Here is a 27,948-nt window from a genome sequence, read left to right as displayed (position 1 = left end):
CGGCAACACGTTAACAAGCTAACTGCGCTAACACACTAGCTCCCACCCATGTAATTGAGCATTGCGTGGCACATCCAACATACTGTTTTACTTTAGTCCATGACGCGCTTACCTTCAGGGTCATACGTCACATGAAAACCAAAATAGTTCCAAAGACCAGATCTGAATGAGGGTGGGGGAGGTTCAATTTGCCATGTTGCAAGGAGAGCTTAGCTTCTGTCTTGCTAGCTTGCCCTGCGCTCTTCCTTCTGACGATGCTGTCTGTGTTGAGCGCTCATTGGATCTGCGCTCGACAGTGCAGCCTAGGCGGAGTAGTCGAACGCAGATTCACTGAGCGCTCAACACAGACAGCATCGTCAGAAGGAAAGTTGATCAAATAAATTACAAATGTTGTATTGTTCGATACATATGCGTGGTGTAGGGTGGCTGTAGCTCAGGTGGCAGAGCAGGTCAGCCACTAATCAGAAGGTCGGTGGTTCGATCCTGACTGCATGCCAAATATCCTTGGGCAAGATACTAACCCCACGTTTGCCTACTGGTGGTGGTCAGAGGGCCCGGTGGCGCCAGTGTCCGGCAGCCTCGCCTCTGTCAGTGCGCCCCAGGGCAGCTGTGGCTACAATGTAGCTGCCATCACCAGTGTGTGAATGTAGTGTGAAGCGCTTTGGGGTCCTTAGGGACTAGAAAAGCGCTATACAAATGCAGGCCATTTACCATTTACTGAACCGGAAGCACTGTATCAAACGGTTCAATATCGATACGAGTATCATTGCACCCCTAATAGACAGGAGCCTGGCTATGTAGGGCTGATTTTCAGAAATCTTTAAACAAATTCTGAAAATCACTGGAAACTGAGGCGGGAAGCAAGAATAGGGGTGATGTGCGAGCACCTTCATGTAAGGAGCCTCACTGCTGCGTTCTGGACCATGAACACAGTCAAGGGAGGCGTCCGAGCAGAAAATGCAAGTGTGCACTAAAAGTGGCAAACTGTTGGGTTTCAGCGAAGGTTTGATTTTTGAGATGTTTCTTAAATGAAAGAAACACGACTGGCTGAGCTCTGAGATTCAAACTTGCTGTTCATAAATAATACCAACGGCCTTAATACATGATTTGATGTTGCCTGAGAGCAGGCTGGTGTAATAACTGACCTGCTTAGAGATGTCTTCAGGCCCGAACTAATAAAAACCTCAGTTTTAGCACAACAGAAGTTTTTAATCTCAGTGGAGCATTCACTGAGGAGAGGTTGTTTGTCTTGACAGAAAAATACAGCTGTGTGTCATCAGCAAAGAAATTCTAGGAAGTGCCTTTGAAGCTGTTTAGCAGAATGCCCAGGAAAGAAAACTGCACCAAGGATTGAGCCCTGAGGAACCCCACGTGTGAGGGGGGCCGATGAGGTCAAACAGGTAAGTATGATGAGAACCATTTGAACCAGAAATACCAACCCCTCCCATGATTACTGGTGTCAGAGGCTGCAGATACGTCAAGCAGAACTAAAGCAGAATAATCACTTTTGTCTAAATGCACAAGAATAAATCACATTGAAATAAGTAAAGGCGCATATAAATGGGTACAGTAAAAGGACTAGATGTTACAATCCCTGGTAATGCATTGCTTCAAATGGAGAAAGTCTTGAGGGATGGCTGTTATGAGGAAAGGCAGCCCAGAAACTTTACCAGCGGCACACATCGTTGTGTGCCTCAACTTCACAGGGTGTTTCGGTCTTTTACCCAGGCTAATCTGCCATTTTTTACCTTCCTTGGTTAGGTTTAGGGATTAGAGATCTGATCTAGATTATCATATTAAAATTTGGGACACATTGTCAGTAGTGGACCTTGGATTCATCGGGTGTTTTGGCCATTATCACTAGACACCCTCATCCAAGGAGGCCCTGCCAGGGCTGATCAGGCCCCGGAGTGTGTCACTGGTTTATGTTAACTTGTTATTTCTCTTCTACTTTCTTCTGTTTAGTTTTCTACTGATCTAGTTTTCTCTTTATTTTCTTCTATCAATTCACTGCAACTGAGAAGTAATACTTACCTCTTTAATATTTATGGAGCCTCACTTCTTCAAAGAGATAGAAAAGGTGAAAGAGAGAAGTAAGACAAGAGAGGAGAGCTGGAAGGGCTCTTCTGTGCTATAAATGGGTACTACTCCTAACAAAGTAAGAAAGTGACGATCACAAAGTGCCTCAAAATAGAAATGTAAAAATTCAAAAAAATATAAACACATATAACCAGAGCATTAAAAAAAAGAGTTGACTAAAGACAGCAAATTTTCAGCATGTATCACAGAGATATATCATAAATCTATGCTCTCAGCAGTTTGTTGTTGAACTCCATCTCCCAGAATCCTGAGCAAAACGTAAGCAGGTGACGTATATGTGCTACGTGTCCAGGAAGTTCTGTAGTCAACATGGCGGCGCAGCAGGGAGATGTTGATGAGCTGTTCGATGTGAAAAATGCGTATTACATCGGCAGCTATCAGCAGTGCATCAACGAGGCGCAGAAAGTGAAGGTAGGTGACAAACAGTTAACACCTGAATGCGTTTAAACGAAGCTGTCCCGCGGCTCTGTGTGAGCCAGCGTCCCGTTTGCGAGCAGCAGTGCTAAACCTGTTAGCTCAAACTTCTCTCGGTGCTGAAATGCTGCCTGTGTTTTGTCTTTGAAGCCGTCGTCACCAGAAAAGGAGATCGAGAGGGACATGTTTTTGTATAGAGCGTACATTGCTCAGGTGAGTGTCTCCATCAGAGCTCTGTCACTGCGCACCCACCGCTGTCACGGAGTGTCGATGAGACCCGTCCTCTTACTTTCTGTGTTATTGCAGAGGAAGTATGCTGTTGTCCTGGATGACATCAAGGCCAACTCTCCCCCCGAGCTGCAGGCTGTGAAGATGTTTGCAGAGTATTTGTCGAGTGAGAGCAAAAGGTACCATTTTTACCTCTTGATTCTGTTCATCTGGACGTAGCGTTTTGTGGGAGAAACGTTTCGTCACTCATCTTATAAACCTCCCAGCCCATTGTTCCTTCAGTGGGCTGGTTTCAGTCATTATGCAAATTTACTCTTTATAAGATGGGGAAACCTGCAGTCAGCTGACACTGAAGCAGTCACCTGGATGAGTGACGAAACGTTTCTCCCACAAAACGCTACGTCCAGATGAACAGAATCAACTTTTGGAGATTTACTTTCCTGGATGATTGAGATGCATCGAGACGTACCATTTGTACATCCACTTACACTAGTCCGCCACGGGAGGGACATAGGACTTGGCGATAGAGTAGATGGTAAATGGCCTGTATAGCGCTTTACTTAGTCCCTAAGGACCCCAAAGCGCTTTACACTACATCCAGTCATCCACCCATTCACACACACACACACACACACACACACACACACACACACACACACACACACACACACACACACACACACACACACACACACTGGTGATGGCAGCTACATTGTAGCCACAGCCGCCCCGGGGCGCACTGACAGAGGCGAGGCTGCCGGACACTGGCGCCACCGGGCCCTCTGACCACCACCAGTAGGCAACGGGTGAAGCGTCTTGCCCAAGGACACAACGACCGAGACTGTCCAAGCCGGGGCTCGAACCGGCAACCTTCCGATTACAAGGCGAACTCCCAACTCTTGAGCCACGATCGCCCCCGGATATGGATAAAACGTATTATTTTTCTGTAGTTAATACTAGTTGTCACTGTGGCCTTCCAGTCTGTATCAGTAGTAGGCTAAAGTTCACACAAGCAGTTCGATATGTGCTGGTCTGTGTGGCTCTGTGGAAAGCAGATTTAAGGTTGCCAAGAGAGGAACTGCAATGCTGTGTGAGGGTGTCAAGAGTTTATTTGAGGGTGGTGTATGACGACAGCGAGACTGTTGTGAGGGAGGAGTGAGAGGTGGTTTCAAGGTGGAGGTGGGATTACATCAGGCTCTGGCTCCGAGCACCTTTTTGTTTGTGCTGGTGATGGACAGGCTGTCGGATGAGGTAAGGCAGGAGTCTCTGTGGACTCTGAGGATTGCAGACAACATTCTGAACTGTAGTGGGAGGAGAAAATGGGTGGAGGAGAGGTGGAGGTGTGTGTGTATATGTGCTAGAGAAAAGAGGAATGAATGTCAACAGAAAAAAGATGCATGTCTGTGTAAGAGTGAAAATACAAGGAGGAGAGGTAGTAAAGGACGATCATCCAAGGCAGTGGACAGAGTGGGTAGATATGAGTGTTAGGAGCAATTTGTGACAGAAGGATGGCAGCAAGCTTGAAAGGGAAGGTTTATATGATGGCAGTGACATGCTCTGATGTGTGATGTCGAAATGATGGAGCTGGAGGCCGAATGAAGATGCGCAGATCTCTCTCTGTGAAAATGAGTATATCAGACGGCTCAGGCTTCTGACTTTGAAGACAAAGTTAAAGAGGCGAAGCAGAAATGGTCTGCGTGTGCAGAGAAGAGGAGAGTGGATATACTGGACAAAGGATGTTGTAATATGGTAGGAGGAAGACCTCTGAGAAAAGCTGTGCAGAGGGTTGGTGTGATGGGCAGTTAATTGACTGTGTCATCCCCGAGGGAGCAGCTGAAAGAAGAAGAAGAATTAGATGTGCGATGACTTTTAAAATGCAGAGATTTGGGTTCAGCAGAGACTTCTTGAGTGTTTGAGGGTCCCGGGTTTTCATTCGTTCTTGATACAGGCCTGATCAACACCAACAGGTCTTATATCTGTTGCCACTCCAAACTCCAGGTGTTCAATAATGTCCTGTGTGTCCTAAAGAAGAGAAATAAGTGTTGTGTTAATAATGCACACAAGATACAATAAATAATTCAGTTCCTCTGTGGTTAACAGATTGTATAAAAATATATATTGATGGTGGGACTTTTGTTTATTTCACTCTCATATAGTCATAGTTACAGACTGTTTCCTGTTCTCAGTGGAAACTGTGTTTTGTGATGTTACGTTTGCTTAGTTTTTATTCATGTTTTACTGCTTAACAAGCCTGACAGAATTCAGGAAGGTGTCCATGTACAAATTTGAATGAAGAAGACAGAAGATGGAAACAGCTTACTCTTCAGATGGTAGTTGTTTTTTCTTCACAGCTTTTAATTAGGCTTTGTTTTTGTTCAGGGACGTAATCGTTGCCGATTTGGACAAAAAGATGGCAAAGAGTGTGGATGCTGCCAACACCACCTTCCTACTCATGGCTGCCTCCATCTATCACCACGAGATGAATACTGATGCTGCCCTCAGGGCTCTGCACCAAGGAGAAAGCCTCGAGTGGTAAGAAGGGAGTGAAATTTTTAGCTTAACAAGGTTTGATTTATGATCCGCTCCAAACATTTCCCCCATATTTGACTAGTAATCACCACAAAAACAAGAACAGTTTAAATTTTAACGTTCATTTTTATTCATAACCAATATTTGATGGAGATGCTCAGTCATCTGCATGATTACTGGACTCACTGTGCTGCTTTGACAAATGCGCACAAGTGCCTACACAGCTAATATGTGGGAGTGTGAGATGAACTACATTTACATATACATCAATCATGTATTTTGTTTGACGTTTTTCTAAATATCACAGATGATTTCTGGGTTGTTTACAGTCTGAACTCTGTAACTCTGAGCCCTCGTAATTTGTTTTTGGGACGTGAAATGTGTCCTGTGTCATCTGTACTCAGTGGGATCTTCACTCCCTGCTGTTTAAAGAGCTCTGCATGAAACTGACCAACTGTTGTTCTGTTTTTGTCATCAGTATGGCCATGACCATTCAGGTGCTTCTGAGCTTGGATCGTGTTGACCTGGCGAGGTATGACATTACCTGGTGTTTTCATCCAAGAGAAAAATGAACATGACACTAGAGAATTTCCACTAGAATTGGTTGATCAGCTTCTGGAAGCGCACATCTACAGTTCTGCACAAAAATCTTCAACCAGCTTTCAGGCGTTCTTATGATTTATTTTGATGCGGTGTCAAACAATAGTTCTCCAGGTTCTTCTCTGGATATTGGCTCATTTTTAACCCTTTATGGCCGGTCGGAGTGGGCACGCTCCGTTTTGTGTAACTATTTTAAAAGCCTGGTAGAACTGGAAGCACATAAGCTAGCGCAATCGTTTTTTGTGCACATGATACCAGAAGAGTTGTACTTACATCTTATGCATTCAGCTTGTCCGAGGTCACGGTTTCCTTCCACACATGGCTTTGCAAAAATTTCTTTAAAAGCATTTGCAGCAACAAAACCAAAATATTCCAGAAACACGCTTTGCCGATCTGATCAGCTGTTCATGACACTTCCTACGTTGGAATAGACGTCAGTGCGATTTATCTGATGTCCGCCATCACCTGCCCGAAACCAGAAGTGACGTCATTTTTGCGGAAAATATCGTTGTTTTTTTTCTATAGCGCATTTACAAAGCTATGCTGGTGTTATTAAAATTCATGTTTACACTGCTGGAAACAGTTTATTTTGATGCACACGCCGTTTTTTGTTTGTTTTTCCAAATTTGCATTATAATATTTTCGTTTTCCCTGCAGTATATAAAAAGTATAGAGAGAAGTATATAAAAACGAGTGTCTTCATAAAACTATGAAGACACTCAAAATAAATTTCCTGTGGTTGGAAACTATTTTGTGCAACTTTTTTGCATTTACGGTTTTGAGGGATAAACCTCTGAAATTTCTCTGACTGCAAATATGTGTAAAGAACCAAAAATGATTTTCTTTTTTGTAGTTTATTGCACTTTTTTGCTATTTATGTAGTTACTATGGACTTAAAGCATACATATTATTAAAATTTGGGATATAACCGCTGTATTGATGTATAGCAACTTGAAATGCTCCCAAAAATGGCGCTACAGCATGTAAAACTATAAAGATAGCTCAGGCGGACTTGGTTCTATGGTAGGTCCTAAAGGGTTAATCCAGCTCTTGTACCCGACCATTGTCAAAGGAGTTTAGCCTAAAAAAGGAGGACACAGTGCTGTATCTACACATAATGAACAACTTGTCAAACAAGCGTCTTACACAGACTGGGGGATTTTCAAAGAGCGTTTAGCCAAAAACACAGCTATCTCTGCAGGGTGTGCAGTGTATCCCAAACACAGCCGGTGTGATGAAATCCCCCAGAGTGTGGGATCGTCTTGACAGAGAACAAAAAAAAAAAGGAGGCCAGCATCCAAAGACGAGCTTTGAATATCCTTCAAGAAGCCTGGAGAACTATTCGTGAAGTCTGCTTACAGAAATTACAAGATTATGGCAGCAGACACACACCCAGTCTCAGGGGTCACATGCTAGCCTACTCCTAGTGCCGGATAAAAATGGGAGGGTGGCGTCAGGAAAGGGCATCGTGTGTAAAATCAGCATGCGCGTACATCCGCTGTGGTGACCTCTTGGGAAATAAGAGAGCAGCTACTTTCTATCGTATGTTTGCATGTTTCAATAATAATAGCATAATACAGAGAAATGAGGGGGAGCTCAAGACTTTTGCACAGCATTCTATCAAACAGTTAAACTCAGCAGACCTGCAGTGTGTGTTACTAATTCTGTGAATTAGAAAAGCTTGCATTAACAAAAACAGACTGTAAATTGGGGCAGTAATCCTCTCATCACATTTTCTTTTTTCATAGGAAAGAACTGAAGAAGATGCAGGAGCAGGATGAAGACGCCACCCTAACCCAGCTAGCAACAGCCTGGGTTAACATTGCTGTGGTGAGGGGACAAACCTTCATTAATGTCCCTCAGTGCTAACCCTCAGTGCACAATACAGGAGTTGGTGTAGCTGCATTGAAACGAACTGAAGCAGCAGGAAATATTGGTGCAGTGTAAAGCTAACCTAGCCAGAGTGTGACAGGTGGTGAATGGACTGTTCTGCTTCTTAAACAGCTCATATCTTCAGGAGCTCTGCACCCCCGTCCTCATTAGAAAAACAATACGATGCATATAAAGCAGCTGCGACTGACTTTTCAGAATCATCACTGACTCACAGTCTGTTTGTTATTCCAGGGTGGAGAGAAGCTGCAGGATGCCTACTACATTTTCCAAGAGATGTCTGACAAGTACTCTTCTACACTGTTGCTCCTCAATGGCCAGGCGGCCTGCTACATGGCTCAGAACAAGTGGGAGGAGGCTGAAGGAGTGCTGCAGGAGGCGCTTGATAAGGTTGGAGGACCACAGGAGTTGGCTTTTTTGGTTTTTGTGTGTCTGTCTGGTCTCTGCATTTATGCACAATTCACTTAATGCTTTATTAACTTGTTTCTAAGGCAGCTTTTAGATCCACGGTCTTAGAGCTGAGAGTAGTGCCACTTTTTACGTAATGAATAAACTCATGTTAAGGAACATCTTCCTCCTTGTCGTGATCTCAGCCAATATGTGTGATAGTCAGTCAGATGCTTGTGTTACATGTACAGCCTGCACAGAAGCTTATTTTTGAACCCCATATTAATTCGTTTTCTGCACTGCTCTGGGGATGAAGAACTCCTAAAGCATAATTTATGGTCGTACAACTTAGTTGGTACGCTGCCAGACGGGCCGTCCTCGGACCTGAGCGGACTGCAAACGCGCCGCTTCTGCCGCACCATCAATTCTGCTTAACACAAGTTTAGTTAGAAAACCTGGGAATTTCTTCACACTGACTCCACGTTCGTGCATCCTGACCACCAGTGAGTGGTTCAACACAGATAAAAATGACAGTTGTTGCTGATCCTCTTGTTTGTGACAGCAGCGTTACATTTTGCGTCACGCTCAGTGAACGTGATTGGTCGTGTGTTTGGGTGGGAGGCGGGGTTCTTTTTAGTGTGAACCATATTATAACTGCTGAATCCAGACGACCTGAAGAATAAAGCATCTTAGTGTATAACTGAAGAAGTAAATGATCTGAGTGTGACAGCAGGGGGCAGCACATGCACACTTCCTGCACTTGATCTCTAACAGGATTTGGTTGGACTGTAGTTTTTATTCCTCCAGTCAACAAATGTTATTTATCCGTGTTCATTATTTAAACTATTGAATATAATCTGTTGTAAATAAAAACTACAGGTCACTTTATAAATCAAAGTCATCTGCATTTTGAATCCATCTGTGAGTGCAGATCGCTTTGATGCCAGTGGTTATTATAGTTTTTTCTAATTAGTTTTTATTTGATTTTGCCTTTTTGATTCAGTTTGGTTTCCTGGGTGTATTTTCTCACTTGAGTTAACATCTTTGTTTTAAAATGTTAAGCTTTAGCTTAGCTTGTATTAGTTTCGGGGTTAATTTGAGTCCAGATTCTCAATAAACACATCAGGTAAACTGTTAGGAAATCTTAACCAAACTAACAGATACTAACGATTTGCCTGGAATAACCTTGGTTGGTGATGCCTGCTGTGAGTCTGGTCTTATCATGTTTGCAGGTATTGATTTTAGAGAGCATTGGTTCATGTTGCTGTAAGCACACATGTTTTTGCTGTGATTCATTTAAAGCAGGGTGACATTAAACTGGATCACTGCGACCTGCAGCAGGTCAATCTGAGTCTTTCAGTAAGAAACTTTAAACCTGCTGACAGTAAAGCGTCTTCCTCTCTCTTATCCCTATCAGGACAGCAGCCACCCTGAGACACTGATCAACCTCATCGTGCTGACCCAGCACTTGGGCAAAGCTCCCGAGGTGAGACTTTGAACCCAAAGCCGTCTGTGATTTAACCATTGGTTTTATCAATATCCTATAGATTAAGTCACCATCTTTCAAAGAGGTTTGAAGCAGCTTTGCCCCCTCACCCTTCATGCCTACATCGAGGATTAAAAATAAGATGCACTTCTTGTTTTGTTTTGAACCAGACAAATCCTTTCTGCCATAGAGGAGTTGCACAATCTGAAGATCAGAGTTCATGAGATAACGCTCACTTATCTTCCTTACATTATAAGGACTTCAGAGCACACAGATTGATTGATTGGTAATTTATTTCAACATGTGAACAATATACAAGTACATTTAGAAAAGAAATGAGAGAAAAAAAATATACTATACAAATTACATACAAAAAAACATTCTGATTAATTTACATGTTGAAAGGGAGTGGGAAGAAGTATACACTTATTTAATCCCACCCCTGTCCCATAAATTATCAGTGAATATTTAGTCAGCTTCCTTACTGATATAATTTGTAATAAAAATAGTGAACAGATTTCTGATATACTATAATATCACATCATGAATTTTTTGTTTGTTTGTTTTTAAATAGAGACATTCACTTAATTTCAATATTTTCCTTTTCTTTATAGATCGAGAAGATCATATTTTTATAACTCTTTTTGAACAGTTTTATGTTTGGACATTGCTTTAATTCCATATTCAGTTTGTTCCATAGTTTCACTCCTTGAACAGAAACACAAAAGCCTTTTCTTGTAGTACGTACCTTCATTGTTTTGAAGTTACAAAAACCCCTTAAATTATAACTTCCTTCTTTCAAAAAAAAAAACATACTCTGAATATTACCTGGCAGTTCTTTATTTTTTGCTTTGAATAGAATTTGTGCTGTTTGGAATTTCACTATATCGTCAATTTTCAATATTTCAGACTGCAAAAATAGTGAGTTTGCATGTTCCCTATAACCTGCATTGTGGACAGATAGCAGCACATTGCTGACATGAAGCTACAAGTCATCATTAGATTGTTTCCACCTGCAGTAACTGCTGATTAGCACATCTCACTCAAGGTTTCCTGGAGTTGTGAGGAAATGTATTTGCAAACTATACGAAACACAGGGTCTTAATATCTGGTATTATAGAAAGGAGTACACAGGTGGAGCATTTAGAGGTTTTATGGCATTACTCTGATATTCTTTACCAGTGTAACATGTTACAGTTTGTTTGCAGACATTTTGGAAAAGTTGTTTCTCTGTTGGTAACCCTGTGTCACCTTTCGTCTGTAAACCTGCTTTTTGTGGACTTTTAAACTTTGTTTTTGGCCAACGTTACCTGTTTTTGGTACTGTATGTCTGATGAGTTTATGATGTCCCCAGGTAACCAGTCGATACCTCTCCCAGCTGAAAGATGCACACAGAGCCCACCCGTTCCTCAAAGACTATTTAGCTAAGGTAACATTCTTGTCGTTAAGCATTCTGACAAATATAACGATTTAATGGATGTTATGAAAGTTTTAGTGCCAGGTGTCCTTTGGAGCGAAGCCACTGTGGGTCTTTAGCCCTTGTCCCACACTGGTGTCATTACATAAGAGTGCAGATGTACATAAACATGCTTAAAGTGGGTTACAGTGCTCCTGTGGTGCTGAACTGTTCCCTCTGCTCTTTGTTCTCTTGCAGGAGAACGAGTTTGACAGACTAGCCATGCAGTACGCTCCCACAGCTACAGCGTAGAGCATCTGCTCGTACCGAGGAGGCGCTCTAACAATGGATGGAGTTCACTTTAACACCACAGACCCAGCTTCTCCCTTTCATTTAAACGTGTACTGTGCTTTGGTATTTTTTGCTCTGAAACTTTGGCTGTAATATTTAAACCACACTGGATGTCACAACTCCCTGTGGGGACAGCCCAACGCATCTTTCTTTTGCTATCCACTCTTGAAAATTGCATTTGTTTTACAACACATCTGTGTAATGCGAGCATTCCTTTGAAATGATAATAAACGTGTGACCCGGCTGTGTGATGGTGTGTGGATTTGTGTGCCTGAATGTATTAGAGACCGGAAATTCAGACATGAACGCGCTTTCTGAATTATCTGTGATGCAAATCGTGCACATGACGCTTTTTTCTTTCAAACACAAAGACAGAGCGGTAATTACGTCACAGCCCCTCTGCTTTCCCCCCCCCCCCCCCCCCTTTCTATTTTTCTTCCATTTATTTATTTTACCCGGTTTCTTTTAAGCGTAGCTGGGTTGTCTGTGCGTCTTTGAACGCACCAGTGAGCGCGGCTCGTCAAACCCTCGGACACGTTTAGTAGCCAGACGAGGAGGAGGAGAATAAGAGGAGGCGACGGGGCTCCTGGTGGGATGAGAACATCCTCATTCATCCGTTTTCTGAAGCTGGAGTAACTTGTGTTCGTCTGAGACTCGGCCGTGTGACGGGAAGCTGCAGGTTAAACTCAGGAGACGTTATATAAGGCGAATAACGGACCCCGATGAGAGCGCGCGTGTGACAGCGCAGCAGGGTTTGCCACCATCACCGGAGAAGCGACAGGAGCTTTGGACCTCTTTTTTCACCCCCCTCCCTCTGTGTTTGTGCGCTCAAAGGCGATAAATGCTAATTCATTCAAGTCGCTAGCTAGCTTGGAAGCCCCTGCCAATGCTGCTCCATTCACTGCGGTGTGCGCTGCGATTTCATTTAGCTAGGCGGCTAACCGGGGCGCAGATGAGCTGAGTGCGTAGCGGAATGATTAACAGAAGAAACCTCCTCCAGACTGCCGCTGATGGCTCACATTAATTGTCTGTACTGGCTTCGTAATTTTTCTGCGTGATTCTCGAATCCAGCCGCGCAGTCCGCCGTGTCTGCTCTCATACCTGGCGGGGGCCCTGTATCATTCATAAACTGTCCTGGACGCAAAAGAATGGGCCCCGGTCTTAATTTGGAAAACAAAGAATTAGGCTACTGAAGAGGTTAAGCTGGTTAGAGAGGCTTGCTCTGGCTTCTTTTTTTAAGCACAGCTAGCAAGCTGTTGAACCAGTCAGTCGCCGCGTCTGGACCGCACTGCTCGCTGGTGTCTTTGCCCATATTTTTCTTGCGTGCTGGTTTTTGCGCCTCACCACAATGGATAGTCTTGCCGGGAGCGCCGGGGCGGTTGAAGTGGAGCCCATGCCGGGCTACATAGAGTTCATCACCAGATCCGCCATCGTCATGCTGGACGCATGGAGAGACTGTAGCAGCTGCGGTCTGGAGCTCAGCAAACGGACTTTCCTGGATAACGCTTACATTACCTGGACCGAAATCGCCCTGTTTTTCTTTTGCGCCTATTTGTGGACGAAGGTCAGGAGGGGACTGACAGAAAGTCTGTTTAAGGTGGGTGCCATGCAGTCCCTAATACGCTCGGCTTAGGGATTCTTTCTTCTAATTGAAACAAGTGTGGCCTCCCATCTGTCAGTAGTTATAACGGGAGGCGCACGATGCTCTGTGCAGGCAGGTGGGAGTTTAAGAAGAACTGTCTGGAACCTGTTGCAGGTTTAATACAAAGGAACAAGTTAGAGGAAGGGGCACCTTAAATCCTTCTCAGATAGCCTAACCACAGTGTCAGAAAATATTAACCTGACTCTCAGGCTACCACAAACACAGCTGCAGCGGCGCGCGCAGCTTCCCGTACCGCAGGTTCTCATTTTAGTGCCGTTCAAGTAGGGGACGAAACTGTCCGTATGCTCTCGCAGATGCACACGGTAGCTGCCGCACAGCTTCACAGCGCACGCTCTGAATGTGCACGCTGTGTGCAGAGGAAGACAGGGGGACTCCCAGGGGAAGAAATGTGTGCGTGTTAGATAGCCTTATCTACACGTGCTGGGTGAACAGGTCCAATGGATGCTTGTTAGAAAAATTATTCTAGTTTCACTTTATTTTGGAGTATTTTATTAATGCTGCACGCCTTGTTTCTGCAAGTTTATTATTATTGTTATCCATCCATCCATTCTCTTCCTTTTATCCTTCATCATCATCATCACGGTTATTATTATTATTATTATGTAAATCTTGACTCGTCGTGTTTCTGGTAATTAGTCACAGATTACAACTGTTGTGTTTTAAGGGCAACTAACCATATTATTAGCAAGTGATGCGGATTTCCTGCCTGCGCCTCCCCTCGCTTCTTTCTTTATCACACACACACACACACACACACACACACACACACACACACACACACACACACACACACCAATCTGCTTTCATAGAGTAGAAATGGTGATTTTTTTAATGTGTGTAACCATGTGCACAGAGTGTCTCTGAGAGCAGCCTGGCAGCATGTGTTTTACCTCTGCGTGTCTCCTGCTGGTCACATACTCAGACTATTCTTTTACTCATCTGAGGCCTGAGCATTTCCATCCGGCCGGCGTTGCCAGGGAGGGGCTCTCTGACCACAGACTGGGCATGTGGTCTCTGGCCAGTTAATCTGCCCGGTGGTGGGGGCGGGGTGTCTACACACATAGATGTTGTGATGAGGATGATTCGGCCAGAGTTGCACACAGGAGCTGAAAGCACTGTGTGCAGAGCCAGATGCTGCCTGTGAATGTAAAGAAGGAGGCCTGTTTTCATTTTTACATTATGCATGTGTGTCAGCGTATGTATGTTTGACTCAATGAAACATATGTGCTACATAATGGGGTGGGAGGGTGGGGGGGGGCTGTAGATGCTGAGTCAAAGCTCAGTTCACTTTTCGAGTTCTTATCAGGGATGAAGAGGATGGGCTCAGTGTTCGTTCAGCCATGTGACTGCTACTCATCAGAAAAGCTCAGCTGGCTGCCAGAGGAGCCCGACGTCCTTGTGCGATGTCTTTCTTAGCAGAATGGGAACAAGCCTCCCTCTCCTGAACTTGGATTTGAAGTAAACGACAGAGCATTTAACCTCGACCTGTTCATAGTTACTCACTCTGTGCTGTTGCTGTGGTTTCTGATTTGGAGTAAAGTGGCTAAACTGTTATACATAAACACACGTCATTAACTTCAGAGCTGATGAGACCCTACGTGCATCAGATACTAGCACAGATGTTAGATGTTTCCTGGTGCTTTTCTGATCGATTAAATTTTATATCTGCAAGGAATAAAGTCACACAAATGAACAGTGCCAAAGCTACATGTAAATGTTAATATACAGAACTGTAGACATATCCGCACATCATTACCAGACAGCAGCGCTTACATTCCTGCACTCTGTGATACTGGCTCATATCGAATACTGTATTTCATACCAGCTTTGCTGCTATTGGGCCAATCAAACGCTACAAAAGAGCAATGAAGATATTAGATAAGAAACCTTTTTCATATCACCATTGTCAAATTTAAATTAAAAGTTTCTACATTTTACTAATTTCTAATTGTTTAAATCTGCCTGTCTAATATACAAAGGTCTACATGGTCCGGCGCCTCCACCAATGAGTGATTTTATTAAACAAAAGTCCAGCAGTGTTGCCGGGTCCCGCCTGACTGGAGCCACTGTTAGAGGTGACTGAACTGGCATTCAGACGGAGCACCTTTTCACAGATGCTCTGTCATATCAGGGAGTGCGTACACTAAAAAGAGTTAGTGTATTACAAAAAGGGAAACAACTATTAGTGTAACTGGTCAGTGCAACATCAGGGCAGTCGGGGCATGTGCAATACTGGGGTTTGCAATATAATTGACGTGTTTCCGTTATTGTCATCTATACTGTCCTCTGTTATCCACTCTTCTTGTCATTGTTTCTTCTAATATGATGTGATCACTGTTTTCGTCTTGTGTTTAACACCAACCTGCCAGAAGGTCTGCGGATGGAAGTTAGCCCAAGGCTGTAATCTGGCATATTTACATTTGTTAAAATCTTAATTAATATGTATTGCCCCTCTTTCTAAATAAAATAAATAAATAAGAAATAAATTAGGTACTGCAAATATTCCCGTGGCAACAACTGAGTGAACATGGTAAAGATGACGTGCTGAGCATCAGAAAGAGGAAGAATTGTGATTTAAGAGACTTTAAGGTTGTTGCTGATGTGATCAGAGGTCAGAGGTCAGAGGGTGGTGAGACTGCTTCGAGCTGATAGGAAGGCAAGTGACTGATATAACCACTCATTAAGACCAAAGTATGCAGCAGAGCGGTGCTGCGAGTGGTGGTGTAATTGTGGGGGATATTTTCCTGTCACACGTTGTGTCCCTTATTACCAGCAGAGGAGCATTGACATGCAACACAATTCAACACAAAGGCTTCACATGAAAGAACAGAATTGACTGAATTGTTTTCAGTGGAAGATTTTGTGATCTTGTTGCTTTTACATTGCATCAACTAATATTTTGTTTCGTGGACATTTAAAGGTATCGCCTGGTACTCAAGGACATTTTAATGGCTGTTTTATCTTTGCAAAGTAAATCATGGTTAATTGCAGCCCTGCTTTCGCCTCTAACATTAACACCTGTAGATGATGCTTTGACGGATAAAAATAATTAGTTTCCTGTTTTGTTACTTACAGCGCTCCCAGTCCCTTTTGAAGAATGAAAGTTGACCCACTTTACAAGTCTACAGTTACCGGGGTTTGCATTTTTTCACTGTGGAAATCCCAATTATGAAAGCAGAGCAGAATACTGGATTTTGATTGGTGTTTGGCCAGCTTGCCTTGTAACAAAAGCCGAACCTTGTTCCACTTGGATGACTGATAGAAGCACAGAGACACATTCAAAGTTAAAAAGAGGCATCACGCTTTCTGGGAGGCTTTATATTCACAACCTGGCAGTCCGGAGACATTTAGATGCAGCGGCTATTCAGGCACGCGGACAAGCGCATATCTTTTTATGGTGCGTGAACTTTGTGCCTCAAAAGCAAGGAAATTAGGTCAAGGTTGCAAACCTGGCAACAATCCTACGGTGTTGCGTTTGGTGTTTGTGTGAACCAGAAAGATACCAAAGCAGCCTGCACACACGCTACTATCACTTCACGTCACCGAGCCCTTGGGGAGGGTTAGCCGAGCGCAGTGGGGGTGGCACCGAAGCGCATGTGTGGTCGAGTGTTTTTCAGAATGTTTCACATTCGGTTTGGTGTCTGAGGCACAGCAGCACCTTATTAGGTTAAATACAACTTGTTTATAAGGCACTTGAGGTCTGCTGTTGCACAAGATGCTGTAGCGCATCATTAGCACCACAACACCATTTCAAAGGTGCATGAGACCTGCAAGTGCTGGAAGACTTTTCTTCTGAGGAAAATGTGACACAGAATAATTACACACGACAGCTTCCTGTTTGCACAAACATCTTTGGTTCTGTGTTTACGTGGTTTACACGGATGCTTGTTGTTAGAGTGTGCATTAAACTTATCAGGGCGTGTGCTTGTGTTTATGAGAACGTAAGACTTTAAAAACATTTGTTTATGTTTGCATGCATTTTGTCTGTCATTAAGTCCAATTTCAAAACGGGCCACTCCCGACTCCCGACTCCCGGCAGCAAAGGAATGACGACCGGTGTGTGAAATCAGTGAGGAGAGAGAGGAAGGGCGATAGAGGAGTGAGCAGAAGAGAGAAGCGGTGATTAGAGGGAATAATAATAAAAACAATAATCAAGAAATTAATGAAGAAGGAGGCAGGGGAAGGAAGGAAGGAGAGGGGGAAGTGAGCTGAAGGGTGTCATGGCTGGGGCCGAGCCTGCTGACTCAGCAGGCAGCGGCCAATCGCTAACACAAATGTGCGTACACACCCGCACGCACGCACATGTTTGTAAAAGCACATGTACCTGCTGTTCACCATCTAAATGCTGCATTAGGCTGCATAGTGTCTGTGTTTTAAAAGTGGTAGTACTAAGTGCTCAGTGGTCAAACTGGGAGCAGGAACATTTGTCTTACACACACACACACACACACACACACACACACACACACACACACACACACACAGCTTGCCAGCTTCAGCCTTGTTGCAGAGGTTGTCTCCCGTTATCGAGCTGAATGGTTCCTCATCCTCGGCCGCTCTAAATGTGAAAGCAGCCTGAGGTTTGACAAGGTTCCCAACCACAGATCCCAGATCACTTTCCACTAAGCCTCTGCTCATTGTTTTGCATTAGAGCCACAGTGAGAAACCTGAAACTGGACTTGAGGTTGAGGGGAAGCGATATCTATTCAGCCAAAAGTGCCCACTCAGGTGAAACTTGTAGGAAGTGTGTAATTTTGACACTGATTACAAGCAATCATTATTTGTCGAGAAGTTTTCCTCTCCTCTCCTCTCCTCTCCTCTCCTCTCCTCTCCTCTCCTCTCCTCTCCTCTCCTCTCCTCTCCTCTCCTCCCCTCCCCTCCCCTCCCCTCCCCTCTAATATATCATCACTTTGCATTTAGACAGGCAGCACCTCCTCCATCACCTGTCACACGATCTTTCTCTCCTGTGTGCTCCAGTGTGTCAGACATCATAAATACACAGCACTTACAGGTGCATTAAAGTGCCAGGCTATCCCCGCTGTGTTCTCCACAGAGCATGGCTGCGATTAATCATCATTTGTCACTGCGCTGGATCAGTACGGATGTTATACGTTATACGTGCACATGTACATTTTAGTCTGAATAATACCAGCGTAGCGTGTTCCTGACAGTGCTCACACATAGTTGAATGTCTGCTCATAGCTCATGTGCTAATAATGGGCTTCACGCACTTGCAGACTTGGTCCCGCACTGGTCCGTTTCAGCCTAGCGTGCCCTCGGCTTCATGCCGACTAGCGCAGATTTTATTTCCTTTGCTTTCTAGATGTTTTCACCTGCTGAGTTTCGTATACCTGCATATGTGTTTTTTTGTTTTGTTTTTTGTCAAGATACTAAAATCATTTGGAACTCCCACACAGCTCCCACACGCTGCCTATCCATCAGTGCCACGCTAACTTCATTTCAGAAACCGAAGCAGAGTTTCTGAAATTAAACCAGCGCAAACCGCTCTGGTCACCACTTCCCAAAAATTGGCCTTTTTCTGCAGACAGATTCATCACATGTTTGACATTTCATAGCCTGAATTATATAAATAAGTGTCAAATAGATTATTAATGAGTTGTCATTAATTGAGTCCTTAATGTTAACCTCCAGCAGGCTTCAGATTTCTGCAGACTTTCTTCACATTTACTGAATCATCTTGCAGACGACTCTTTCATATCCCAGGATTTAGTGCGACCGTGAGTCTCTGTGACTCCAGACAGAAAAGCACAGCAGATCGTTCATTTGATTTGCAGATAAAACTGGGAGTCGTGTGCAGCTTTTAACAGCGTGCACCAGCAGCTACAGAGCGGGGTCATGCATCAGCTCTGTTTGGTGAGTGTCACGGCGTTCCCTCCGGTTGCCTGGCATGTGTCGTGCGGCCTTGACCGCAGCAGAGTTGCCGTGCCGCTGGCCAGCTTTTTTCTCTTCCCCTTGTTTTCCTCCAGACTGACACAGTGGACAGGCCGCCACTGTGCAATAACACGCTGTCACTCAAGTTTTCACACTTGGCAGATGTCCTTCCTCTAACAAGGACACTTGAGGACTCAGCAGTCATGAGAAACCCCAGTTCATTCGGTCTGCTCATCACTTCGCACGCATTGTTTTTCAGAGCCATCTCTGCAGCACTTGCGTGCTTCATTTGTTCAGTGTAGTTAGGGGGAATCTAAGATCCAGGCATTCTTTGGAGCAGTTTTGAGATGCAATTAGATCAGTTTCTTTACCCCAGTCTCTCTCTCTCTCTGTGGGAAACAAACACAGACACAGTCTGTGCTAAATGCGTCCAGAATAGTTTCCTTCTTTAGTCTTTGTCATCCTCTCTTTCAAAATCTCTTCCTCTCCATCCCTCTGTTGCACTCGCCCTTGGATATCTTCTTCTCTGTCTCACCACCCACCGTGTGCTGTTGGATTTTATAGCTACACATAGCAAAACTGGAGTTTAGAGCTGGACCTTTATAGGTTCTCACTGACATCTGGCAGTGATTATAGAGGCTGTTCTTACAGGAATAGCCAAGGTGAGTGAGTCAGAGACAGCATGCAGACACCGGCATGTCACGCTTCACCATCCTCTCCAAGACAAATTGTAGCATTACAAACAATATGAACATTAGTGTGTGATAATATTTTTTAAAGTGGATCCATCATGCTAAAGTTTGGCTGCATGGTTTTATTCTTGGACTAACCTTCGAATGACTTACAGCTCAAATTAAGACTTATTTATCTCTCGCGAGGCTTCAGTGGAGCCCATCAGTTCATGCGCTCCTATTAAGCCAATTTTCTTCTGATTGGCTGCCACGTGCAAATAGAATATTTGAGCAGCAGGTGGGTGGGGCTTCTGCGATGGCCTGAGAAGACCATATAAGAATATTCAATTTCCTTAACATCATACAGAGCCAAGAGCAGAAAAAAAGTTTCTAACCAACCATTTAAAGAGCTTTGAGCTCTTAGTGATCCCGGGCACAAACTGTGGTCGTGTTTGATATGAACATCTGTGTTTAGAACAGACCTGTTGTGTATTTGTCATTACTCGAGAGTCTAATAAAAGACCATGATGCGTTTAGTATCGTGCCCAAGCATACTTCAACATGCAATCCAATTCAGTTTTATTGATACAGCGCCAAATCACAACAACAGTCGCCTCAAGGCGCTTTATATTGTAAGGTAGACCCTACAATAATACATACAGAGAAAAACCCAACAATCATATGACCCCCTATGAACAAGCACTCTGGTGACAGTGGGAAGGAAAAACTCCCTTTTAACAGGAAGAAACCTCCAGCAGAACCAGGTTCAGGGAGGGGCGGGGCCATCTGCTGCGATTGGTTGGGGTGAGAGAAGGAAGACCAGAGTAGGCGGGGACTTGCTCCAACCAGCCTTCTGATTCACAGATGATCCGCTCTTTCTGGCTGCGATCATTTACTGTGACTATAAAATGTGGGAAATTACAAAAAATAAATAAATATGGAAAACTATCAACAGAAAACGTTATTAACTACTGAAGCATTTGAAAGCTAAAGTGGGTGTCTGCACAGGTGTGAGTGGAGTCATATCACAGGTTCTGTCCAAACTAACAATTCAACTAAAGTCGTTATTTCATTTCAACTCCATCATTTATGTAATGAGGTCTCTCTGTGGTAGCTATAAGAATTAATAGTGTCTTTATCTTTCTCAATATCTCGGTGCCACTTTGAAGTACTCCATCCAAGTGTTCTCAGAATGGTTTTTTCAATGACTTCTGTTCATTTTTAATACGCCTGGCCTTTGTGTAGAAGCTGTTTGATATGTTTACGGTGCTTGCATCATAAATTAATCTTAAATAAAAAGGACGAAGTTAGATTTCCACACCGCTCTGGTGCGATTCTTCCTTTGGGGGTTTTGACGCACTTGTGTCTTTTTGTCAGTTGCATGGTTGCAATATGTGGCTTGCAAACAACAACTCTTTTCATTACATCCTGGATACATTAAAGCAGCTACATGAGGGATTAGCACCAGAGCTAGGCTAAACGTTAGCAGCTGAGCTTGGGTATCTTTATGCTGCACACTTGCTTTCACTGCGAATCATTTTACACGTCTCAGACGTGACAACAATCAGTGGTTATAATATGCAGACTGCATAAATAAACTATAAAAGTTCATCAAATGTAAAGTTATGGTAAGTCACCATATGACCTTTCCATTGTAGCAGTTAGCTTTCCTCTGTATTTGTTTAATGATGGTTTAGACCATCATGAGTAAATTGCTGTGATGCACTAACGAACGCCACCTGCAGTGCAGCTACGTAACGAACCATGACAGATACGTTCACATCCACCTAGAACCACCTGAGGCAAAGACTCTGCAAGACCCCTGGCACCGCAGGAAAGAGTCCCATCTTTCTATTTGCAACGCATCAAACTTGTTCCCCTGTATGGCTGCATGACGCCAATAAGCTCGTATCCAGTGGGCTCACAACCATATAAAACAACATAACTTCCATGTCTGCTAAGTCCTTTGAACCTAGATTCTCTTTTTAATGAGTTAAAAGCGTCGTATAAAAGTCTTTACGACAACAGCCTTGAGTTCCTGATTGCTTTATGGTCTCAATCATTAGTTTCAGGTCAGGTTAAATAGAATATTTACATCAGTTACTAACAAATTAGTAGGTCGTTTCACACTCATACATACACCAAAGTGTGCTCAGCTCGAGGACTGTAATTGGACTTCACACTGGCTACAACCGTCAGTGTTCACAGCAAGAATCAACTGTTTACTTACCATCGAACATATTTAATCCAGCCGGGTGTGCTGCTGATACATAATCAATGTTGCTCACTTAACCTCTGAATAAAGCTTTGTCTGATCAGAGTAAATTATTCCATTGAAGACACACACACGCACACATGCATTTTACTATTACAGTCCTTGTGCTGTCACAATATGGTCCATACTGCATTATGAACGACAGCCATATGTCTTCTAGCTGTTAGTTGGAGTATCTCAGCTCTTTGAGTGTGTATGTTGCTTTCTTTGGTCCTTCTGCAGAAGATTCTTGTCCTGTGTTACTTCTAAAGGAGAAAAGTGCCTGGAGGTCAAAGTTTATAGAACAATGTCACAATGTGGGTTTCACTACTGTTACCATAAATCATATTACAGAGACATATAGTATAATACTATGGCATTAAATCATTAGACACAAATGATAACCATGTGACCATCACAGGCTTTATGTTGCTGTTGCCTGTGACAGAACTAATGAAGTAGACTGTATGACACTTATGAAACTGTATTTCTGGGTAGCAGTGTTACATGTTGTTCCTGCTATCGGACAGATCCATAGTGCTTTGTCATTTTTACCAGTTGGATGGACACAGTCCTCTGGTCTATATCAGCTTAGAAACTTTGCTGTAACCTGCTTAAACCTGCTGGTCTGATTGCAAACAGCAAATATGAAACTTGAACCAGCTCCATCTACACTAGAAACGATACTTAATTGTGCAAAACTGCAGAAGCGGTTATATAATTGTCTACTTGTCATTAGGAACCAGGTAGATGAGGGTCAGTGTCATGCAGGACGTAAACACTTCACTTGCTCGGCTTTGTTTTTCTGAGGCAGGTGTAAAAATAGGACTAACGAATGAGTAAAAACTTGGTTATATAAACATAACAACTGTATAATACAAAAAAGAAACTGTTCAGTCCTCTTCCAGTTGAACGTTAGGTCTCAGTCAGCATAGCTGCTAATCTGTTAGTTAGGAAACATAATGCTGCTTCACATATGTAATGATAAGTTAATGATCATTTGTCAGTTAATCTGAGAACAAGCGTCGGCTTATTGGCTCCACTAACAGGCTACACCTCCTCCTAATAGGAGCGGCTGCCTTTTCTCTCCCCATGTCATGTTAAGTTTGACACATTACAATATGTGCTGGAATATAAAACACATACCCTGCCTTACCCATGTCTTATGTCAATGAAATAATAAATTTACTCAGCAGGAAGTGAAACTACAGGTTTATTTTTGCCTCCGAAGTCTCTGGTAGAACACGCTGAACAGATTCAGAGAGTTCCTCATGTTTTATTGTGCCGTTTATAGTATGTATGGCGTGCAAACCTTTGTTTAAATAACCAAATCAAGTTGATAATCAGTCAAATTCTGTTCATCCTGAAGTTGTTTCCATTTTTCTGTGTTGAGTGCACCTAAAAACAATAATCATGATTGTGGCGTACTGAAGCCAGCAGAGTCAAATCTTCAGAAATGGCTTTTCCATGCCACACTAATGCACTTCTGCAGCTGTCAGTCACGATTTCTGTTCATTCGCTCAGCTGGAGATGCTGATGGGTTATCAGCGCTCGTCCAGTCACGTTCTGGCATGCAAATTAGTTGTTTCACTAGACAGAGCCCTGTCTAATCGTGTGTCTTTAATCAAATCAAGTTGAAATGTTCAGCAGTTTAGGAACCTTCACATGAAAGTTTAAAAACCCATCAGATGCTGTTTGGTCCTGTTAGGCTCACTTCCTACAGATGTATTTAGAATTACAGTATATGTTGTTTCCCTTGAAACAGGAAAATATTTCTGGTGTCCTTCAAAGCCCACATTTGACCTTTCATTTATGGGGCTGAATTCTGAGTTATTTAGTCGGGTCTTTAGGATTTTCTGTAAATTAAAAAGTGAAAGTTTTGTGTTCTACAGTATGCAAACAGCAGTTAAAAGCTTCTGGCCATAGGCTGTAGTGTAGGTGTGAAAACCAGCATAAAAGTACCAAATCAAATGTATGTTTGTAAAACATCTGACTGCCGTAGTGGGAATTGTTCATGTGTGCATCAAGACACATATGTTCCTTCCCTTTGTGATTAATCATCCAGTTTTTTTCCATAAAGTCATTCATGCCGTGGTGAGCTGATTCATCCAAGGCTCAGAGAGAACTGAAATCCATCTCTTTCTGTTTAGTCACATACAAATTAGCAGTTGACTCATTTCCCAGCATCCACGGCTCGCCGTCGGCCTCAGCAGACCTCTGAGTAGGCAGGATATGAATGCATGCCTACAACATACCAACTGGAGAGATTAGAAGACGAGTCAGGGCGCGTCTGTCGCTGTCCGTAGAGAATAGGAGGAGAGAAGGAAGGAAGTGTGAGATGCACCAACAGTGCAGTGCTAGAAACAAATCAGTGACGTTAGTGGTGTTTGTCTTTATCTCCTTGTTGGCCCACAACACTTCAACACATCTTTGATATGACTCGACTTTCACATTACTGGTATTTCCTTTGTTGCTGCTTCACATTAAAGGCCAGCCACTCTTGAACTACCCAGAAGCTTCTAATGAGAACAATAGAGACTGCTAATAATATAAACGGGTCACATTTGCTACACAGTCTCCACTGATTCACTGAGCTTGTCCAATATTTCTTACAAATACTTGTTACATTGTAAAGTTAGTGGGTACATGATGCATCTTAGATTAGAGTCTGTGAAGATTCTCAGTCATCCAGGTCATCGTAGTCAAAGGAGCTTGGAAAGAAAAGCGTCTGGACTTCTTTAAGTTGCTTGAAGACGTTTCACCTCTCATCCGAGAAGCTTCTTCAGTTCTAAGGTCAAATGGTGGAGAGTCCCAGATATAAACCCAGTGGGAGTAACCCCCCACAGAGGGACAAAAGGACCCCCTGATGATCCTCTAATCACCTGAGCCAAGGTGGGAAACTGGGTGTGGGTCCCAATCAGCCAGAGTTTCGGGTGTGTTCATTGTGAAACCTGGCCCCACCTTATCATGCGAATTCCTGAGGTCAGATGGCCCAGGATGTGAGTGGGCGTTAAGGCGTCTGGGAAGGGATCTCAAAACTGGATTATAGATGGCAGAGAGTTGGTGTCGTAAACCCCCGCCTCTGTGGGGCCAGGTTTCACAATGAACAAACCCGAAACTCTGGCTGATTGGGACCCACGCCCAGTTTCCCACCTTGGCTCAGGCGATTAGAGGATCATCAGGGGGTCCTTTTGTCCCTCTGTGGGGGGTCACTCCCACTAGGTTTATATCTGGGACTCTCCACCATTTGACCTTAGAACTGAAGAAGCTTCTCGGATGAGAGGTGAAACGTCTTCAAGCAACTTAAAGAAGTCCAGACGCTTTTCTTTGCAAGCTCCTTTGACTCTTAGATTAGAGATTAGAATACGCTGTTGACATGAAATTCACTGAAACGGTTTGAATCTTATCTGTCTGATAGAGTTTGTTCTTGTACGTGTGGAGCCTTCCTTACATATGGAAGCGAGTCCTGGAGTTCCACAGGGTTCTGTGCTGGGACCAGTACGTTTTACATTACACATGCTTCCTTTAAGCAATATGATTAGAAAACCCTACATATATTTTCATTGCTATGCAGATGATGCCCAGATAGAAATCAATTATTTAAACTACAGGCGTCTTAAAGACATAAAGACCTGGACGTCTTGTCATTTTGTGACGTTATTATATTCGCCCTAAAAAAAGAAACATTGTATCTAACTACATACTTACTCTGGTTAGTGTTGCGGTGGCCTCCAGCAACACTGCGTGTCCTTCAGTGCAGACATTTAGCTACATTACTTCTAGGCTGGACTATTTTAATTAATCTTCTCTTTGCCTTACAGTGTTAAGTGTCTTTAGGTGGCTGTTGTTGTGATTTTACGTGATATAATCGAATAACTGCATCGCTGTGTAAACTTCAGTTATGTGTAAAGTCCTTATTGCTGTGGTCACTTTTAGATGGTATGAAAAACAAGAAAATGAAGCTCTGTGAGGTCCGTCTAACTTTATGAAATGGTGTTTTGATCTAAGCTGATCCAGTTTAAGGACTCCAAGCAGTGGTTGCTTGATTTTCTACATCCATGGAAAACAAGATGAGCGCAAGATCAACTCACCACAAATATCAAAGACAGGAACAGGAAGTGTAAGCATGCAGAGTGTTCTTAACTAATCAAATCAGCTATACAGGTCAGGCTTTCTAAACAATGCAATAAGTGGAGTGTTTCCAGCTCCTTCTGTCTCTCTGGGCGATAATCTTTATCCCCACTGACAGCTGTCCCCTCTTCACCTTGTTAGGAACAAGCAATGACATGGATGGAGTGAGCGAGATGATTTTGTCTTTAGAGAGCCAAATAACCCGAATCAGGTGAGGAGGTGGGCTTGAAGTGTAATGAAAAGGATATTTGGTAATTTCGCATTGAGGTCAAGCCAGTGGATTCTAACCTACTTAACGGCACGAGAAACTTCTACGAGATGGGGTTGCGTAAATGGTTAATCACAGATAAACAGGCTGTCTTTACTCGCATATATATATATAGTGTAAAAATCTGGCCATCCCTTGGATTAGCCTTTGCAAATCCTATTTGGCCTCGGTGTGGAAAAAAGATGTAAAGAGCACAGAGGGAATGTGTTACAGAATCCAGTTTAAAGGTGACACTGAGACGGACGCAGTGACGTCAGACTCGCTGAGAGGAATCGAAGCCAGGCTGAAGCAAAGGAATGAAAGAGGTTTAGAGAGAGAGCGCAACCCTTATTGAACAGAGCCACGCATGAGCCAGCATCCTGACTCACTGGCCCAGTTTATCTCCTTATGCAACAGGCCACAGTCCATTCACCTTCTCTCATCACTCGCTTCCAGGAAGTGCAGGGGGAGGGAGAGTGAAGAGGGTAATAAGGGGGTCCTGCTACACTTAAGCTGGGAAAGAGTGGGGAGAAAACCGATAAGGAAGTGGAAGCATAATGGAAAGAGATCGTAAGCCACACTGCAGGGCCTTGCCAGCATCCCTGCATGGTTGCTATGGGAACCAGCCATTTGTCATCAAGTCCCTCTCACACTTCCTCCATATACACTTGTACACTATACGCTTTTCTCCTTCTGTTTTAAAGGCCGGCCTCTCTCTGTGGCAGGGAGAGAAACCACAGAAGGGGACAGAGAGATGAAGCCTCCGGCTAGAGAACGAGTTCAGCCAGAGTCTGTCTGTCAGAGCGAGAGAGGAAGAGGGGGGGGGAGCTGTGGTCGTAGGTCCCAGCTGAGTGTAACTCAAGGCCCTGTCATTTATCCGACAGAGGACGAGCGGATTATCTCAGTGTCCTTGACCCACTATACCCCCGCTCTGTAGGCTGGCACAGAAAACCGAAGGGTAGATGGATGGAGTGGGCGGAGAGGACCCAAAGAGATGGTGGGCTGGGTGGCACGCAGCGAGACAAGAAGGGAGCCGTTGGCAGACTGTTACATAATCTCACAATCTGCATTTGAAACAAATGTTGTGGGGTTTGGGATACTCGAAGGCCAGAAGACCAGAGTATAGAGAGCGCACCTTTCCCAGAATGAATCTTTGGTATTCCCCAAAAACACCAGTGACTCAGTCATAAATCTGCTAACAGCCACTCGATGCTGTTGGGTCATATCACTTTGTTGAGAGTGGCATTGTCAAAAAATAGCCAGCACAGGGGGGCTGCCTTGCTGTGTGCATGTTACAACAAGTACTGAAACCTAATACAAACCAGGAAGGCCAAAGTAATAGATCCCTGCCTGCACGTCTACAAAGAAGCCAATGTTTTGTGGTTGTCATTGTAATCTTGTAGGGATTATACACAGTCACCAAAAAATATAACAACTTGGTTTATTATTGGACTTAATACTCAGGATGTAAGGAGCACCAATACACAAAAGGGTATAAAAAAGTAACAACCATCGATTTGTTGTACTGTGAGTTAGAGCCTGAGTCATACAGGAGCTCTCTCTCTCTCTCTCTGTCTATATATATATGTCAGGTGTAGGAGATCAGCTACTATGGAGGCAGAGCTTGACTCTGCACTGCATTAGCTGTGATGTGTACACTGCTGTATGTGTTGATATTATATTGTATACACAAATATATATATAGGTGA

The 27,948-nt window shown here is 43.6% G+C and overlaps 2 protein-coding genes across 2 annotated transcripts in view; both read left to right on the top strand.

Annotated features, from left to right (window-relative positions):
* Window positions 1–1,256: 1,256 nt before the first annotated feature.
* On the top strand, window positions 1,257–11,625 carry cope (COPI coat complex subunit epsilon). The gene is made up of 11 exons (XM_086282343.1): window positions 1,257–1,400; window positions 2,344–2,511; window positions 2,665–2,727; window positions 2,821–2,921; window positions 5,122–5,274; window positions 5,750–5,803; window positions 7,620–7,701; window positions 7,996–8,151; window positions 9,566–9,634; window positions 10,989–11,063; window positions 11,289–11,625. The coding sequence occupies exons 2-11, from the start codon at window positions 2,410–2,412 to the stop codon at window positions 11,340–11,342; spliced, it is 909 nt and encodes a 302-aa protein (XP_086138469.1). The 5' UTR covers window positions 1,257–1,400; window positions 2,344–2,409; the 3' UTR covers window positions 11,343–11,625.
* A 224-nt stretch (window positions 11,626–11,849) lies between these two features.
* The window catches only part of cers1 (ceramide synthase 1), a 36,956-nt gene continuing 20,857 nt past the window's right edge, over window positions 11,850–27,948 (top strand). Inside the window, exon 1 of the mRNA XM_086281635.1 lies at window positions 11,850–12,978. Coding sequence (XP_086137761.1) covers window positions 12,730–12,978 — 249 coding nt within the window. The 5' untranslated portion in view covers window positions 11,850–12,729. The remainder of the gene's footprint in view (window positions 12,979–27,948) is intronic.

The sequence above is a fragment of the Aulonocara sp. 'chitande type north' Nkhata Bay genome, linkage group LG23 (assembly GCF_057382095.1).
Source record: "Aulonocara sp. 'chitande type north' Nkhata Bay isolate Kocher_YH1m ecotype deep benthic linkage group LG23, A_spYH_male_GT1.1, whole genome shotgun sequence".
NCBI classification, from domain to species: Eukaryota; Metazoa; Chordata; class Actinopteri; order Cichliformes; family Cichlidae; genus Aulonocara; species Aulonocara sp. 'chitande type north' Nkhata Bay.
This window is presented reverse-complemented; position numbering and strand designations above follow the sequence as displayed.

What these genes read in the sequence shown, in the direction of transcription:
- cope (XM_086282343.1), top strand. Translation starts at nt 2,410, where the DNA reads ATGGCGGCGCAGCAGGGAGATGTTGATGAGCTGTTCGATGTGAAAAAT. An exon ending in CCTGGGTTAACATTGCTGTG is followed by an intron (nt 7,702 to 7,995) that starts GTGAGGGGACAA and finishes TTGTTATTCCAG; the next exon opens with GGTGGAGAGAAGCTGCAGGA. An exon ending in TGCAGGAGGCGCTTGATAAG is followed by an intron (nt 8,152 to 9,565) that starts GTTGGAGGACCA and finishes TATCCCTATCAG; the next exon opens with GACAGCAGCCACCCTGAGAC.